Source organism: Squalius cephalus, assembly GCF_949319135.1.
Source record: "Squalius cephalus genome assembly, chromosome: 13".
NCBI classification, from domain to species: Eukaryota; Metazoa; Chordata; class Actinopteri; order Cypriniformes; family Leuciscidae; genus Squalius; species Squalius cephalus.
Window position 1 is genome coordinate 22,988,198 of NC_137134.1, and position 16,138 is coordinate 23,004,335.

Consider the following 16,138-nt stretch of genomic DNA (forward strand, 5'->3'; position numbering starts at 1 on the left):
TATTCATTTTCAAGAATGAAAACGAGCTGGGACGTCATCATCACGAGACAGCACGGCGAATCTGCCGCAAAACATGACCAACTTAGCTAAAAACAGATGCTTAAATTATATCTAGTCCATTCTGACGACGGAGATTTCATGTTAATTCACAAGAATTGAATTAAACGCGTTTTACTGCATTCATCAACGTTAAAGTACACAGTGAGTATCAGAAACCTCACTGAATTTGGAGACTATAAATATTAGATAATATATCTGTATGTATGATGTGAAATGTGAAGTGACTTTATCATTGATCACGATAAACATTGATGTGAAAACCTAATCTACCCTTCCAGTATAGTAGTTTAAGCTAATGCATGTTATAAATGAGCTGCTGTCACGGAGTGAGCATCTTAACATTATATCAAATAAGCTTTTACATATATATATATATATATATATATATATATATATATATATATATATATATATATATATATATATATATATATGGGACCGTGTGTGAAAGTGCACCTTTGCAAAACTAAAATACTATGTGGAAAATGGACGCTATAAAATACTACTTAACGTTAGTTCTCTCTCAGTGCTGATTTATTTATTTTAAATTGCTTATTTATTTTTTGACCTTCTTAATATGGATATCTAGCAACGTAAGCACGTTTGACTTACAATTCAGAAGTCTTGCCTTCTCCAGAAGAATATGAGCTAGCAACGTCAGCACTTAATTAATATTCATGAGGAAAGCCCTAAGTCAGTCGGTTTGTGCTCAGGTGAACGCTGGATTCGTGCCTCCAAGCAGCAAAAATGCCTTGACAGGACATTAAATAAAGGAGAAATTGCCTGTTTGGATTGGCAGAGAAGCCAAAATACCAAAACACGGTCCATTAAACAAAACAATCATTGGAAATGGAAGAAAATCAACTTCATCATCGAAACTCGTCGGTTTCAAAGTAGCCAACTCACCTGAAAGTACCGAGACTACAGGTAAATGCACAGAGACTGTTTTCTCATGACATGCGTTTGGTTGTTTAATTTTAATTATGTAATTATACACACAACATTTTGACTTGATGGACTTTTCTTCGCCGTTTCCTGCAATTATTGAATATAAGACGGTTTTGTGAATTGTGACCCGTTTTAGTCGCTTAGGTTCTCATAAGAAACAGTACAAAGTAGTTTCTAGAAATAGCTGAAAGACTTTAACGAACACGGTTTATCCTTTATTAAAATACATTTCATTAAAGGAAGTGCTGATACTTCCGTAAAAGTGGGTCAACTTGAGACAGGCGCGCCAGGAACCTCCATTACGTCATTGAGCAATATATACATCACGATCAATGTTGCGTTATATTTAAATTCTTTAAGGAATTCTAAAATTAAATTGCTTGTAAGACTCTGTTATGGTGTGTAATACATATCATCTAGCATAATATGCTTTGTGTTCATGTAATGTAACCCTCATTGTTCTTTTCTGTTTTGTCTTTGTACTTGTAAATGCTAGCCTATCTGTATCTTGCACAAAAAAACAACAACTTAATATACCTTTGAATATAATACTCGTTTACCACTTAGTGAATACGGCACAGCATACACTATGCTGCTGCTTACTCTTTTGATATAATATATGAACCCTGCCCAGTATGCACCAATACTTTCATAGTAGTATGCTACATTGTTGTCACATGACCTTGTTACATTAGCCTATTATTTTGGATTATTTTGCATACTGTTGATAGTATACTTGCACTGCTGCACAGTCTTTAATGCCATAATTAGTGTTCTGATGGTAAGTTTTCAGTTTGGTTATCATTAATAATCATAATATCGTTAATAATGATGTTCATCATTATTCTCAGTGTTTTAAAGTTGGCATGAAATGGAAGTTGCGCTTGACTCTTCTTCCTTATTGTGACGTATAACCGAGTGAAATGGCTTCTCAAACAAGAAAAAACATGGGGTGGAAATGTCGCCGCAAAAGGGAAGGGGAGTTATTTGTATTAAAGATTTATGAGGGCACATTGATTTAAAAAAAATAATAACTGACAATTTTGATTTCATGGTGACTTTAAAGTCAACATGGAATCAAAACTGAACCTATTAACTTCAGTACCTATTAACTTACATTTTCATCAAATATTTTGTGAATATACTATTTACAAACAGTCTCTCATGTTAATATTAAATGCATTTTAGACATATGTTAATATGATCTTTATCCCAACCTTAGGAACATCAAAGCACCCCAGCAAAGATGGCAGACGACCGCATAGCCATCTTAACTGATGATGAAGAAGAGCTGAAAAGCAAACACCTTGAGCGCTTTGACCGTCTGTCGCTTGAGATTCAGTCAGATCAACCATCCCAACCATCTGAGAACAATGTACCCAACGATACGGCACCAACTCCATCACCTCAACACAACATGGGCTGCTGCGAAAGATTGTTCCTACGGGTCAACCGCCGCCTCCTTGTGTCAAAAGTGTTTTATTTATTCTTCTATGCTGCATATGGTTCCCTCCATCCACTTCTTGCTCTGTTCTACAAGCAGCTGGGGATGAATCCCACCCAAAGTGGTCTCTTAGTGGGAATCCGATATTTCATTGAGTTCTGTAGTGCCCCTTTTTGGGGCATTGTTGCAGATCGCTACAGGAAAGGTAAAGCGGTCTTATTGTTCTCAATGTTATGTTGGCTCTTCTTCAATTCTGGGATTGGCTTTGTGCAGCCACCAGACATGAAGTGTAAAGAGAACCTCCCGACGACCACAGCAATGGTAACGACCACCCATCCTACCACATCTAACGAGACATTGTACCCCAGCACCAGTTCTATCCTAACAACAAATCAGATGAGACAGCGCAGGGATCTGTACGGACACTACCCTTTGCGAACGATCCACTTGTCTCTTCAGTCTTCAGGCTACAGCTCTGAACACCGGTTCAAACGGGATTCCAACACGAGTTTCACTGTGGCGTCAGATGCACCAGCTAACACGACAGAATCTGACCAAACCACGACCACGCGGCCTGAGCCAAGTACATCCTTCTCAACGTCAACCCCCAACAACACAAACACAACTTCCAGTAGCACTACACAAAGTACCACACTGAAACCAAATCTGCCACCTCCTGAATATAACATGGACCAGGTTCATGCCATTTTCCTGTTGATTCTGCTCGTCATCATCGTTGGCGAGTTTTTCAGCGCTCCAGCTATTACAATCGTAGATACGGTACGTAACTCTTTCTCCTCAAAATAAACTCAATATTAAGGCATATCAGTTAGTCCATTTTATAGGCCATGTAGGACCATGAACTTCCATTGTATTTAAACATCAGACACGAGACCAAACTACAGTCCCTTTTCCACTGTAAGGGTGTTGGTGCTTGAGCCACTTTCCAATCTGGAACCACTCTGCGTGTTTCCACTTCTAGGATTGAAAATTTGGCTCCATGCTGGTCCCTAAAACCAGAAACAGACAAGTGAAAGTGACATGTGAAGGCCAAGTATGGTAACCCAACGAAATTGTCCTCTGCATTTAACCCATCCACGTTAGTGCACACACATTAGGAGCAGAGTAGTGAACTGCAAACCTTGATACACACCCGGAGCAGTGGGCAGCCATTATGTGTGGTGCCCGCCGGGAGCGATTAGGGGTTAGGTGCTTTGCTGAAGGGCACCTCTGTCATTTCCTGCCGGTACTGGAATTGAACCAGCAACCTTTGCATTACCAGTCAGACTTTCTAACTATTTGCCCATGACTGTAATGATAGAATCATAGCTAGTTTCACTTGGAACATATCTCTGTTCCCAGTTTGTTAGGGTTATAGGAACATAAGAGTTGGGAACATTAATTATGTGCCATATAAATCTGGGGAATTTAGTACCCTGGGAATGTAGGGTTTTACATTGCTGTTCAGCTCTCAAGGAAACTTAGATCCTCCGGGCCCAGCACCAGCACCATTTTGGTGGAAAAGAGGTATTCGTTGTGTCTAAAACTGGTGCATGTCTATTTGGATTGTTGTAGGTGACGCTCCAGTACCTGGGTCCGCACCGTGACCGCTACGGCCTCCAGCGAATGTGGGGATCTCTAGGCTGGGGTATCGCCATGCTCTGCGTCGGCATCTGGATCGACCACACTAGCACCAACCTTGTCATTGGCAAAATGGAATGCGTCATGGAAAATTACAAGGACTACCGTGTTGCCTTCATCGTGTTCGGAGTATTAATGGCAGTCGCTCTGATCATTGCCACTCAGTTTAAGTTTAATGTTTCGCACCAAGGCAACAGTGAAGAAAACGAGGTTGGCAACCAGCACGCCCAACCTAGAGGTTCCCCTGGAATGGCTAACTCTGAGATCCCAACAATTGTCCAAGCTGAGGAGTTCCACTTCTGGGACTTGATGAGACTGCTGTGCGGCGTACAGTACGGCACCGTGTTATTCGTTGCCTGGTTCATGGGCTTCGGCTATGGGTTTGTTTTTACTTTCCTTTACTGGCATTTACAGGACCTGACAGGAACCACAACGCTGTTTGGTGTTTGCTCAGTCCTGAGTCATGTGTCGGAGCTTGCTGCCTATTTCACCAGCCATAAATTCATTGAACTGGTGGGGCACATCAGGTGAGGATCCTGTGATTCTTTGTCATCTTAGAATTAGAATGACCAGTTTTTAATCTGGATTCGCTAAAGTTAAACTTTATTTCAGTTTTTTTTTTAGTAAATATATCTTACGGTAACACTTTTCATAAGGTACAAAGTTCTAATTATTACAGGTTCACTCCAAGTGCAAATGTGTAAAAATGTAAGAATTTATAATTGTCTTGAAAAATATTTTTTGTTTTCAACAATATCTAAGGTAGTATTGCCAGTATCTTTCAATTATAAAGTATCCTTTTTACCGTTTTGTGTATCTGCTAAGCGGCTGCTCACTGGCCTGAATCAAAAGGTGTTTGTGTATCAGGTTGTTAGCTTAGCCGCATGCTAACATCAAATTCTTTTGAAATCAACTTTTAAGGTTTCAAATGATGCACTCATACTATGCACTTTGTACTCATCCATGTAAATTAATCCATTTTCAAATGTTCAGTGTGAACACACTACTTGCACTATTTATACTTCAAAATGGCATTGAATAGTGCACAAGTATGCGAAATGGGATGCACCTTTATTTATGAGGTTCCCTTTCAGTTAGGAAAATACTTTGGTTGGTTTCTACTTATGTAGGCCACAAGGCAGCTCGCTAGTGGTCAGAACAGGACCACTCATTTGACTTCACATATCTACCACGGCTTCTGAATCAAACCATCATACAGTAGGAGTTTAGTCCAGTCACAGCAGAGACTTGCCCAGGTAACCCAAACCATCTCACTGCACCTTGTGACTCAAGCGCATTTGATCCTGACCTTGAATCAGTGAGCCTTTGTGCGTGGTGCTGTCTTGCAACTCTGTAGGTCTGCACTGAGATCAGTGAGGCATTGTTTGGTTAAAAGGCCTGGTTCAAGAACACAGCCTTTTTCTTTCAGTTGTGGCCCAGTTCCAGAATACATTGCACAGCAGCTACAGTGTCCGCTGTGTGGCTCCTTTCAAAGAGGGAACATTTATGCTCTTTCGGTGTGTTAACTATTTCTCTATAAGTACTTAAGTTATAGAGAAAACCATATGACTGAATGATTGACAGATCAATATAAATTTATAAGTAATCTCACCTTTGAAAATTTCAGGCGATACAACTTCTTGTAAGAGACTGTAAAAGAAGGAATTTCCTGTTTGACATTTGTATATTTTATAGACCCTTCTTTAAAAGATGACCTGCACAGAGTGTAAAGATCTTTGTGATATGACTATGCAGTTGAATCTAGATAATGAGTCATCATTTGCATGGAGAAAATTAAACTTGGTTGTATGACCTTCAAAATGTTTTTGTATTGCAAATATAAACTACAATTACTGTAATTTATTTAATAATAATAATAGTTTACATATAGGCTACATTTAACTGTCCTATTTTCATAGGGTGCACTTAATTAAAAAGAGACTTTATTTTCTTTAATTGAAATATCTATTTTTTCCTGTAGATTTTTGGGGTGAAACAGGAGCCTGACATGTTTTGTGAGGTTCATGCATGTATTTTTAATAATTGTGTGTTGTGTTTCTTCTTTGTCAGAGTTTTGTACATCGGTCTGGCCTGCAACACAGCACGCTACCTGTATATCTCATATCTGGAGAACGCCTGGACTGTGCTGCCCATGGAAGTGCTACAAGGTATGAATGGCAGTCATCAAGCTCTCAATCCTGGGGAAAAAGCAAATACTACAATCATAAATATGTGTTCTGTTTTAAACCATCAAATTAAGTCATAATAAAAGTAGAGAGATGTGCAGAACAAGGAAAGGCCAGGTTTCATTTCAGGTGAAGATATCAAGTCAGTTTGGCGTTGTCAGGTTCACCGCCCTTTCCTGTGGCAAAACGATCAACAAAAAAGCAAGCTTGTAGACGCATTACAGAGAGAATACATTGGAATGAAGACCTGGATCAAGTCTGTTTACATTCAACACAGACGCCGTATTGTTTGTTCAAAGAAACGTCAGCACAGTTAACAGACTTCTTATCAACCTTCTCGTTCTTTTCTTTGTTATAAGTCCAAGTTATAACAAAGGTTTTTTCCATGTCATGAGACAGATTTGTGTGTTTGCACATGTAGGTACAGGCTGAACTTTTATTACTTTGTCAAAACACTTTTTCATACACTGGCTAGTTTTGATTTAGCGTCGACGCCTATCATTGTATACATATATAAGCTCCTTCAGTATTATCAGCAGCTATCGCGTTTCTCAGGAGCTATTACCCTCCTCCATCCCCAGCTCCTCCTCTAGTCAGTCAGGATTTGGCATTCTGATTCCCCTTGAATTATGTTGTACTTTAAAATCTTGCATTAATGATATCTGCAATACATTCATGTTGGTTCTGTTCTGTTTACCCTAAGGGGGGTTATCGCTGCTCTCCCTGCTCTTATCCATGCTAGGCTGAATGGATGATCAGGGAGTTCTTGCCCAGAACAGAATCATACCGCCAATCCAAACCGAATGCTAATTGTCAATCGTAGCTGACGATAGTGGTCCTGACAGAAATGTTATTTCAAACAGTGGAAAGTAAACATCCAAAATACACATTTAAGTGTTAATTTTATTGCACTTTATCTATTTTTGTCTGTAGATTTCAATTACAATACAAATCTTTTTTTTTTCTTCACTTCAGCTGCACTTACATATATTTTGAATGTTTTACTGATGGGTTCATATATCAGTTGCCTGGTTTTAACATTTTATTCCTAAAAACATGGTGAATTTGTTTTTTGTTTAGTTTTCTTGCTGTCATTGACAGTATTTTCTGATTTATGGCATGATAAAAAGAGATAAAAAAACTTTTGAATCTATTGTCTCAACAAAATGAAAGAAGAATTTTGAACATGGCTCTATCCAATGTTCAGATTTCTGTTCTGAAAATAAATGCAAATTTGTGCATATTTAATTACGCAATGCCTCAGTCGCATATTTAAACATAACATTTAAGAAAACTTGTAATACAAAAATGTTTGCAATTTTTTTATGTAATCAGTCAACTGGGGAAGTATGGTGATATCTATTAGTTATTTTTTTTTACCCTGTTCATCTGGGTTGTCTTGCCTTAATTAAACACCATTGTGTTTTTATATCAGTAGAATTTTTCACCAGAAACGTGAGAAATACAAAAAAATGTATAATTTTTTTTTTTCTTTGTGGACACTTAAGCTTTATATTATGTTGTATCATTTTATGTTAACGCATTTATCATTTTATGTAATATAATTTTGTGTACCTGCACAGGAATAACGCACGCGTCTGTTTGGGCGTCGTGTATCTCGTATTTGAGCGCGGCCGTACCTCCGGCGCTTCGGACGTCAGCTCAGGGTATCCTGCAGGGTCTTCACCTCGGCCTGGGCAGGGGCTGCGGGGCCATGGTCGGCGGGATATTCGTCAACTACTTTGGTACATGAACATTGACGATTGTTTTTATAATTTTATGACATTTGTGTGTGTGTGTATAAACGGGGTTGTCTTGTTTTTCAGGCGCTGCCGAAACGTTCAGAGGAATAGGAATGACCTCGCTTGTAATTTTGCTCTTATTTTCATTAATTATGTGCATCACTGGCCAGAATGAGAAAAAGGGTGAGGAGCACAATCTTATTCATTGTTTATTGTTGTAAAGTAACAGCAGCAGAACAACGAAAACATTTATAAATAACTATAAGTATTAACACTACTAACTTAACATTTTGTCTAATTCATTACAAGTAAAATAAACATTTTCAGTAATATAATAGCACTTTTTCTATCTGTAAAAAAAAGTATGTTTTCGAAATAGTGAAAATTGTATTATGTGACATTGTATTGTGAGCTAAGTTAATCAAACTGAGGGTACGTTTACACAACAACGATGTACTAAAACAAGGAAAATTTCCCCGTTTTTAGTTGAGAACGGTGTCGTGTAAACGGCCCCTAAAATGTCTTCTCCAGGAAGTCCGATTAAGTTTAGCTCAGCAATTCATTGGGATGGTTTGTTAAAATATTAAATGATTTTTTTTTTATTCATTTGTTCAACAATCTTATTTTTAATGTAAACTAAATGGCACAATTTAAAACTAAAATATTTGTTACTAGCCTCTTAACAGGGTTTAGCCTACTATTAGATAGTTTCTATAAATTACGAGAAGCTTTACAGCTTCAACATATAGTTGAAGTATTTTCATTCACATTTGAATGAAATGTTGAACATTTAACCTTATATTTTATTTATTTTAAATCTTCAATTGTTTATATTTTACCCCACAGAGGACAAGATGCTAGCAGAGAACATTCCTATCCCGTTCAGCCCTGTTCCCATAGCGACCATCGACCTGGTTCAGAACACCCCAGACGTGGTGGCACCAACTCGACCCGAGCCCAAACTTCCAGCTCGGAAAACGAGGCACCAGGAAGACCAGGAGGATCTGAACAAGCCTGCTTGGGTTCCCTCCGGGTCGCCGTGGGTTTCAGTCGTTCTACTGTTTTACCAAATCCAAGAGATGGTCATCTTGGCAAAGACACACCACCCTATTGATGTCCAGCCCCTTCAGGTAGCACAGAGGATCATGGGAAAATAGTAGAATGATGATTATGATAATGAATAATATGAATCTAAATGTTTTCGGAATAGTACGTTGTATGTTGAGTGTTTTCTCTCTCTCTTTTAATGCATTCTTTGGCAGAAAGGTGAGAACGCATAGATTTAGTTGAAAATTATAAACTGTGTATATATTTTCAGTATCATTAGTTGATCATTACGTCTTCATGATCCTTCAGAAATCATTCTAATATGATGATTTGCTGTTCAGGAAACATTTGTTTTATCAATGTTGAAAACAGATGTGCTGCTTAATATTTTTGTGGAAACTGATACATTTTTATCAGGATTCTCTGATTATTAAAAAAGTTCAAAAGAACAGCTTTTATTTTAAATAGAAATCTTAACATTATAAATGTCTTTACTGTCACTTTTGATCAGTTTAATACAGTTTAATGCATAATTTTTGCTTATTGTTTTTTACTTAGGCAAATTAAGTGTGACTAAACACCGTAAAATATTTGTAAATCATTTTTTCTACACCAAGACTATTTGCACCAAAACCAAAAATACTTTTTGGCGAAATTGTCCATATTTTTGTTATTTCATCATTATAATTTAGCATTCAAACATTTAAAACAATCTCTGGGGGGGAAAAGGATCAGCACACGTGCAAGTAAACGATAGGATTTCTTCTACCAAATATTTACACACTGACAAACTGTCATTATCAGGGGAAAAAGTTCAGTTACATGAATCAATTAGCATCTGAACAATGAAAAATCAACCTAGCCTTAAATAAAAAATAATCACATTAATCACGAAGATGCAGTTTTGTTTTTTGTGTTTTATTTTCATTAGGTATTCTATTTGGTGTTATCAGATGTGAATTAACTTCATTAAATGTTTTAAACGGACTGTTTCTCTAACTAGGACACAGATGAGGTCCTCTCAGACTCTCGAGAAGATGACCTATCACCTGCAGTCTTTAGCAATGCCTTGCGGCAGGAAAGCTTTCCCAGCGCTCTCCAGTCCCAGGAGGACCCCGGGCCCCCAGGGGCCACTGCACAGCTGGAATTCCCACCACAGTCTGTATTACAAACATAGAGCTGATGCCACAAACTGACTCGGTAACCCACGCGTATTTTCTTTTCAGACCGACTTAATTTTGTTTTCTTTGTGAATTTTTTTTTTATTAACTACTTGGGGGAAATACAAGGAAGAAGAATGTACTTCGCTGTTTAAGTGCCTTTGTATGATTTTTAACTTATTTCCAGTTGTTTTGCACAAGCTTTAAATAAAGCCTGGCAGGTTTTAAACTGTAACGTGTGCCTGTTTTCACTTTCTTCGACCTGTAGAGGGCAGCAGCGCCTGGGCATTCTGCCCATACACAATTGCGCTTTATGAGGTCTTTAATAATTGTGTATCTTCCTTGCGAAACACTATAAATGTAAGTAAACTTAAATAGGTGAATTATTTGCACTCACTAACGTCATTACTTCATCATTGCGTTGTTGTGTATGACAGGGACATTTGCTTTCACACTTTCGCCTGTGATTTGTAATGTAGGTGTAAAAGAGTTTGAGAAATTTTTGCAAGGGGATTTTATTGTGTGTTTATTTTTGCACGTGTCGGCAAGCACCTCTCTCACCAGCTTTAGATCATCTTTGAATTTGAATTTTGGTAATTGACCTGGTAAATGATTATGTCAGACATCTCCTGTTCCTATGTAAACCAGACCATAGTGCTTTGCTTAATAGGTGGCTTCTTGGTAATGATCGGATAGACTTGAATTACCTGCTAAAATGTTTGCTCACCGTGTACAAGAATTCAACTTTTTTTTTTATTATTATTCCCAGAATTCATTTCTTTCGGTGTAATCAAACGCCTTATTTGCAGCACACACCCACTCACAGCACATATTTCATCTCCGGTGGGATTAGCTGTCACTAGCGCAATATGCCCTGCAACAATGCTTTGCCAAGTGTCGGACACCGCTTCAGTGCAATTTATGATATCAGAATGTTTGAATGAGAGAAAGTATAGACAGCTGCCACTCTCACATACTGAAAGCACTGCCTGACACAGTTTCACATGAAGATAACTTGGGGAAAGAAAACATTATTCAAGAGCCGTTAGTAGTGATTCTCTGGTTGTTTTTTGCCTGCTAAATTGTTTTGTTGTTTTAGTTTTATGGTTTGTTTGGGTTGTTTTTTTGTGGTTTGGTTTTTAGAATGTTCCCTTTTTGATGTTGCCATTTTTGTTTGTTTAGTTCAGTTACGTCTTGTTTTTTTGCTTTGTTTCATGTTGGCTGTTTTTGTTTGTTTTGCTCGGTTAAGTCTTGTTTTTTTGCTTTGTTTCCTGTTGTTTAATTTTTGTTTGTTGCTTATTTGTTTAGTAAAGTCTTGCAGGAAAAAAAAACGTTATCAAAGATCCATTAGTAGTGATTCTCTGGCTGCTTTTACCTACTGAATGTTTTGGTTTAGTATGGTTTTTGTGTGGCTTGGGTTTTATTTATTTTTATTTATTTATTTTAGTTCAATTAGTTGTTTTTTTTCTTCTTTGTTTCATGTTGGCTTTTTTGTCCAGTTAAGTCTTGCAAGAAATTGGCAGGGAAACATTATCCAAGAGTTTAGTACTGATTCTCTGGCTGTTCTTTGGATATTTCCCATTGTAATATTTTGGCTACACTTTATTTTAAGGTGACATAGTAACATTGTACTTACTCAAATAAGAACTGAGTAATATTAATTAACTACATGTACTAACTATAGAGTTATGGTTAGTGTTAAGGTTTGGTTTAGGGTTAGTTACTTGTTTTTAGCAAGCACATGAGGTAACATGTAACTACATCACCTTAAAATAAAGTTGTACCAATATTTTTAATGCAATAATGCCACAGTAATTTACCTCGGACCACCACATAAACCCTTTTTGTGGTAAATTTGCACCAAAATGTTTGGAAACATTTCACTAAAATTAAATATTTTTCATGACAGTTTTTCTTATGGAATTTTGTAGATCCAAAACCATTTAAACGAATTGAAGATAAAACTCTCAATTGAGCGAAACTTGAATGTCATTATGTATCATAGTGCTGCCACCATACTTTTTACTACAATACAAGTAGGATCCAATAAAGTTTGCCGGGTCATCTTTTTCCTCAACAGACGGCAATCGACACTTTTTCGGATTTTGTTGGATCACCTGTGTCTGTTGCTGTTGGTTGCCGCTTGTTTTCGCAAAATCTGTCTGCCGTTTATCTGTTCGTGGCATGTCTGAGAAGTGACTTTTTAATCTGGTGATTGTCCGCATTGGTTGGCTTCTGTTGGTGCAGTGTAAGTTGGCCTTAACAGACTTATTTGTTTCACAATTAATTTTAATCATCATTTCTCTGAAAAATATCTGCAGGTTTCTAACCCCCAACTGAGATTGTGCAGATCCAGAGAATATTGTGGCATTCTGTGTGAAAATTTCAGCGGCCCTTAAACACTGTTCCCACACGGCAGCCGAGTGTGGGCAGTCACCGCCTATTCTGAAATTCCGAAAGCGAACATCCAGGCAAAGGAAAGGGATTATTGGGAAACTAGGGAAGTCATTTGGATGGTTTAAAAAGTAGGCAAACGTGTCCTTATGGGGTCAATGAATGGCCCTCCTGACCTCTGAAGAGAAGTAAAATGCCAAGTAAAACAACTAATGGCTGTCTGAATATGACACAATTACAGTGAAATGCATTGAATAGATGGAGGCCACAGAAGATGTCATAAACAGACGGTGGTTAATAGTTTGTTATGCAGACTGAGCTGAAATACAAGAAATGTGAGTCATTGGTATGTGAAAGGCAAACTGGAACTACTGAGGATTGGACTGCAAATATTGTTTGAATCATTTAGTTGGACACTCTTTAGTCAAACTATGGTTGTCGAGTTTGAGATTTTAGCATTTTGCTGCCATTGTGGTTTGTTTAAACAACACCAAATTCAGGAAAAGGTTTCTTCAGAGATGCTTGGCAGGGTTTCAGTTCGTTTCCAGTCATGTTGAATTTATGGCTTATTTTCTCTATTTTGGCCTGATGAATTGAGTCAGGATTTCCTCCAGTGTGGTGGGCGGAGTTGTGGGCGGGGCTATTTCTCATGGGTCCCATTTTTCAAAGCTGAAGGGCCAAACATCAAAGACTCCAAATGATAATCATCACGCCTGATGTGTTTACTGTATTTCAAAGGGGTGATTGAGTTTATTATCTTCAATAATGTTGCTCTTGTCTAATGAGTCCTTTGTTTGTCAGATCTCAGAATTTCCATTGTTCCTTTCTCGTTTCTTTGTTCGTGAAGAAATGTCACATTATTCACGTCGCATGCGGAATCTTTCATGTTGAGATAAAACCTTTGACAATAAGATGAATCTAGACTTTTACATTTCCTGAAAAAAAAAAAAAAAAAAAAAAAGTTGAGCCATCATTTTGCTCCATGTATTTAAATCAGCAGATGTTATTATTGAACTTAGAACTCCGAACGTTGAAACATTATGACAGTATTTTCAAACCTAAACAAAATGTTCCAGTTTGGTCTTCTTGTTTTCCTAGTAAAAATTATTACATTATACAGAAGGTTTTTTTTTTTTTTTTTTTACATTAAAGAAATGTACCAGAGGTATTTCCACAGTGTATCCAAAATGTTTTATTTTGTTTTTTTATTATGTATGTGTGTATGTCTATGTGTATGTGTATGTGTATGTGTAATGTTTTAGATAAACAAAATGTTCCACAAACGTTCCAGGTTGGTTTTTAAAGTAAAAATATTAGTGATGTGAATTAATCGCAATTAATCACATCTAACATAAGTTTATAAATATATAAAATATGTGTGTATATTATTTGCTTTTTTTTTTTTTTTTGTGTATATATATTTATATTTATATATTTATATATTTATATTTATATATATATATTTATATTTATATATAAATATATATATATATCTTGCACACACATATATACACACACACACACACACACATAAATGTTGTGTGTCTTGGAGTTTCTATATAATTATATAAAATTAATGTACATTTGTTTTCAATTTATATTATTTTTAAAATATTATTATTTTAATATTTATTTTAGATTCGATTAATCGACTTGACAGCACTAAAAAATGTATAATTATATTTATAAATGATAAAATATAAATTATATTTTGCAACTAAAATGTAACTTTTTATAGTTGCAGTATGGTCATAAGTTTTTTTTTTTACTTTTACATGCAATTTCCGGATTTTTTTTTTTTTTTTTTTGTTAACTTAAAACAAACTGCAACACTGTGAAATGACACAATGCTAAGGGTTTCTGAGAAGTTTTAGCATGTTGCTTTTACTTATTGGCCCTAGTCTTTTGGATATTCCGGCTCCTGGATATGGCTTGGGTCACACCTTCAAAGCTATAGGATTTTCCCCTCTTGTATTGTCTGCCAGGTGAAAATCATCAAATGATTGTGGGATGTGTTAGTTTAAAACTAAGGATTAGTGATTTGAACAACCCCATAGCAATAAGTGTGATTGATAGGCTGATATATGAAATATGTGGGCATTGTTGTGGCGTTGACAGTTCAGAGAGGATAACATGATCTCTCTCGGTCTGTATGTCCCTTTCGCCCACACAATTTCCCCCCAGTTGGTTCCCATTGGGCACTGAAGGTCAGTGGAGGTGTTCTTGCATTATATAAGGGGGCTAATAACCAGGCAAATACATGTGTGTGTGTGTGTGTCTGTATGAGTGTGCGTGTGTTGATGGCGCGTCTGCTTGTAAACTGCTGTCATCTAATCTGTGGTTAAAGCTCCAGCCAGTAATCCATTTCACACTTTGGGTTATTTTGTGGCATCCACAATCTTAAAACACGCCGACGGCACGCCATCTAATCCTGCCAAATAAAGCCACGGTATACAGGATCCACGCACTGCAGAAACGCTGACATCGCCATGGTAATCTGACACACGTCACTGCTTATGTTTATATATTTTTGTTTTGTTCAGTACAAACAAATTCATCCCAGTTAAGGGATGTCATATCTCGGTTCATATGAAGGCCCATACCCTGTCTAAACTGAACAAACAGATTGTGACTTTGCTGCATAGTTCTGGTCCTAAACTTATTAGTTGAATATGTTACCTGTTATGTTAGCTAGTTGACTTTGACTGAAATTGGATTATGAAATGTGAACCCGTAAAGGTATTTTAAGGGACAATATCTTTATAGAGTTGTGTATAGTTTTGTTAAATAACATTTGAAGCAAACAAAGATCTCCAACTAAGAAAACTTAAGTTACACAAAACATTTCCTAACCCTTAAATGCATGAATGTTTCAACAATCATTAATACATATTTGGGTCTTTAGCGACCCGGATCTATATCTAACATGGATGGATCTCTAACTGTCACAATAGTATAAAAGTCTCAATTACAAAAGAATAAATTAAAGCATATTTCATTTCCTTTTGGATGAGAACTCAACTGACATCACTGTTTTCAACATCTGCTTTATAGCTGAACTCAATTCATAATTGATGAACTTTACACTTATTGAACTAAAACGAATCAACACTGAACTGATTTCAACTGAATAATGACTGTTTACTGTTGTCTTTTTAGAGCTGCTTTATAGCAGAATTGAATTCTGTTTGCATCATTGAATCGTTATTTTCCTGTTTATCACTGTAAAACTGCTTTGAAACAATCTGTATTGTATAAAGCACTATAGAAATAAAGGTGACTTTTTACTATCGTCACTGTCCTCATTCTTGCTCTGCAGTAAATCGTTGAGCCATTTCTAGTTTTGCTGATGATACTTCCTATTCTTTTGTTTTCTGCCTGCGGTAACTATGAGTGAAACGTCACTTCATCATTGTGTATCAGACTTATGAGTCATCAGAGATTCAATTATTGTTGCACAGAAAAAAATATACTTACACTATTACACACCTCGGGTCACGAGCGACCCTATACATC

The 16,138-nt window shown here is 36.8% G+C and overlaps 1 protein-coding gene across 2 annotated transcripts; it reads left to right on the plus strand.

Moving 5' to 3' along the window:
* Nucleotides 1-23: 23 nt before the first annotated feature.
* On the plus strand, nt 24-13,559 carry mfsd6a (major facilitator superfamily domain containing 6a). Of its 2 annotated transcripts, XM_079889852.1 has the most exons (9): nt 24-201; nt 774-987; nt 2,231-3,232; nt 4,028-4,620; nt 6,164-6,261; nt 7,863-8,024; nt 8,106-8,204; nt 8,868-9,151; nt 10,072-13,559. In XM_079889852.1, the coding sequence occupies exons 3-9, from the start codon at nt 2,255-2,257 to the stop codon at nt 10,243-10,245; spliced, it is 2,388 nt and encodes a 795-aa protein (XP_079745978.1). In that variant the 5' UTR covers nt 24-201; nt 774-987; nt 2,231-2,254; the 3' UTR covers nt 10,246-13,559. The 2 variants fall into 2 exon arrangements, with proteins under 2 accessions (XP_079745978.1, XP_079745979.1); XM_079889853.1 differs by lacking the exon at nt 774-987 and having other exon boundaries at nt 69-201.
* Nucleotides 13,560-16,138: the final 2,579 nt, after the last annotated feature.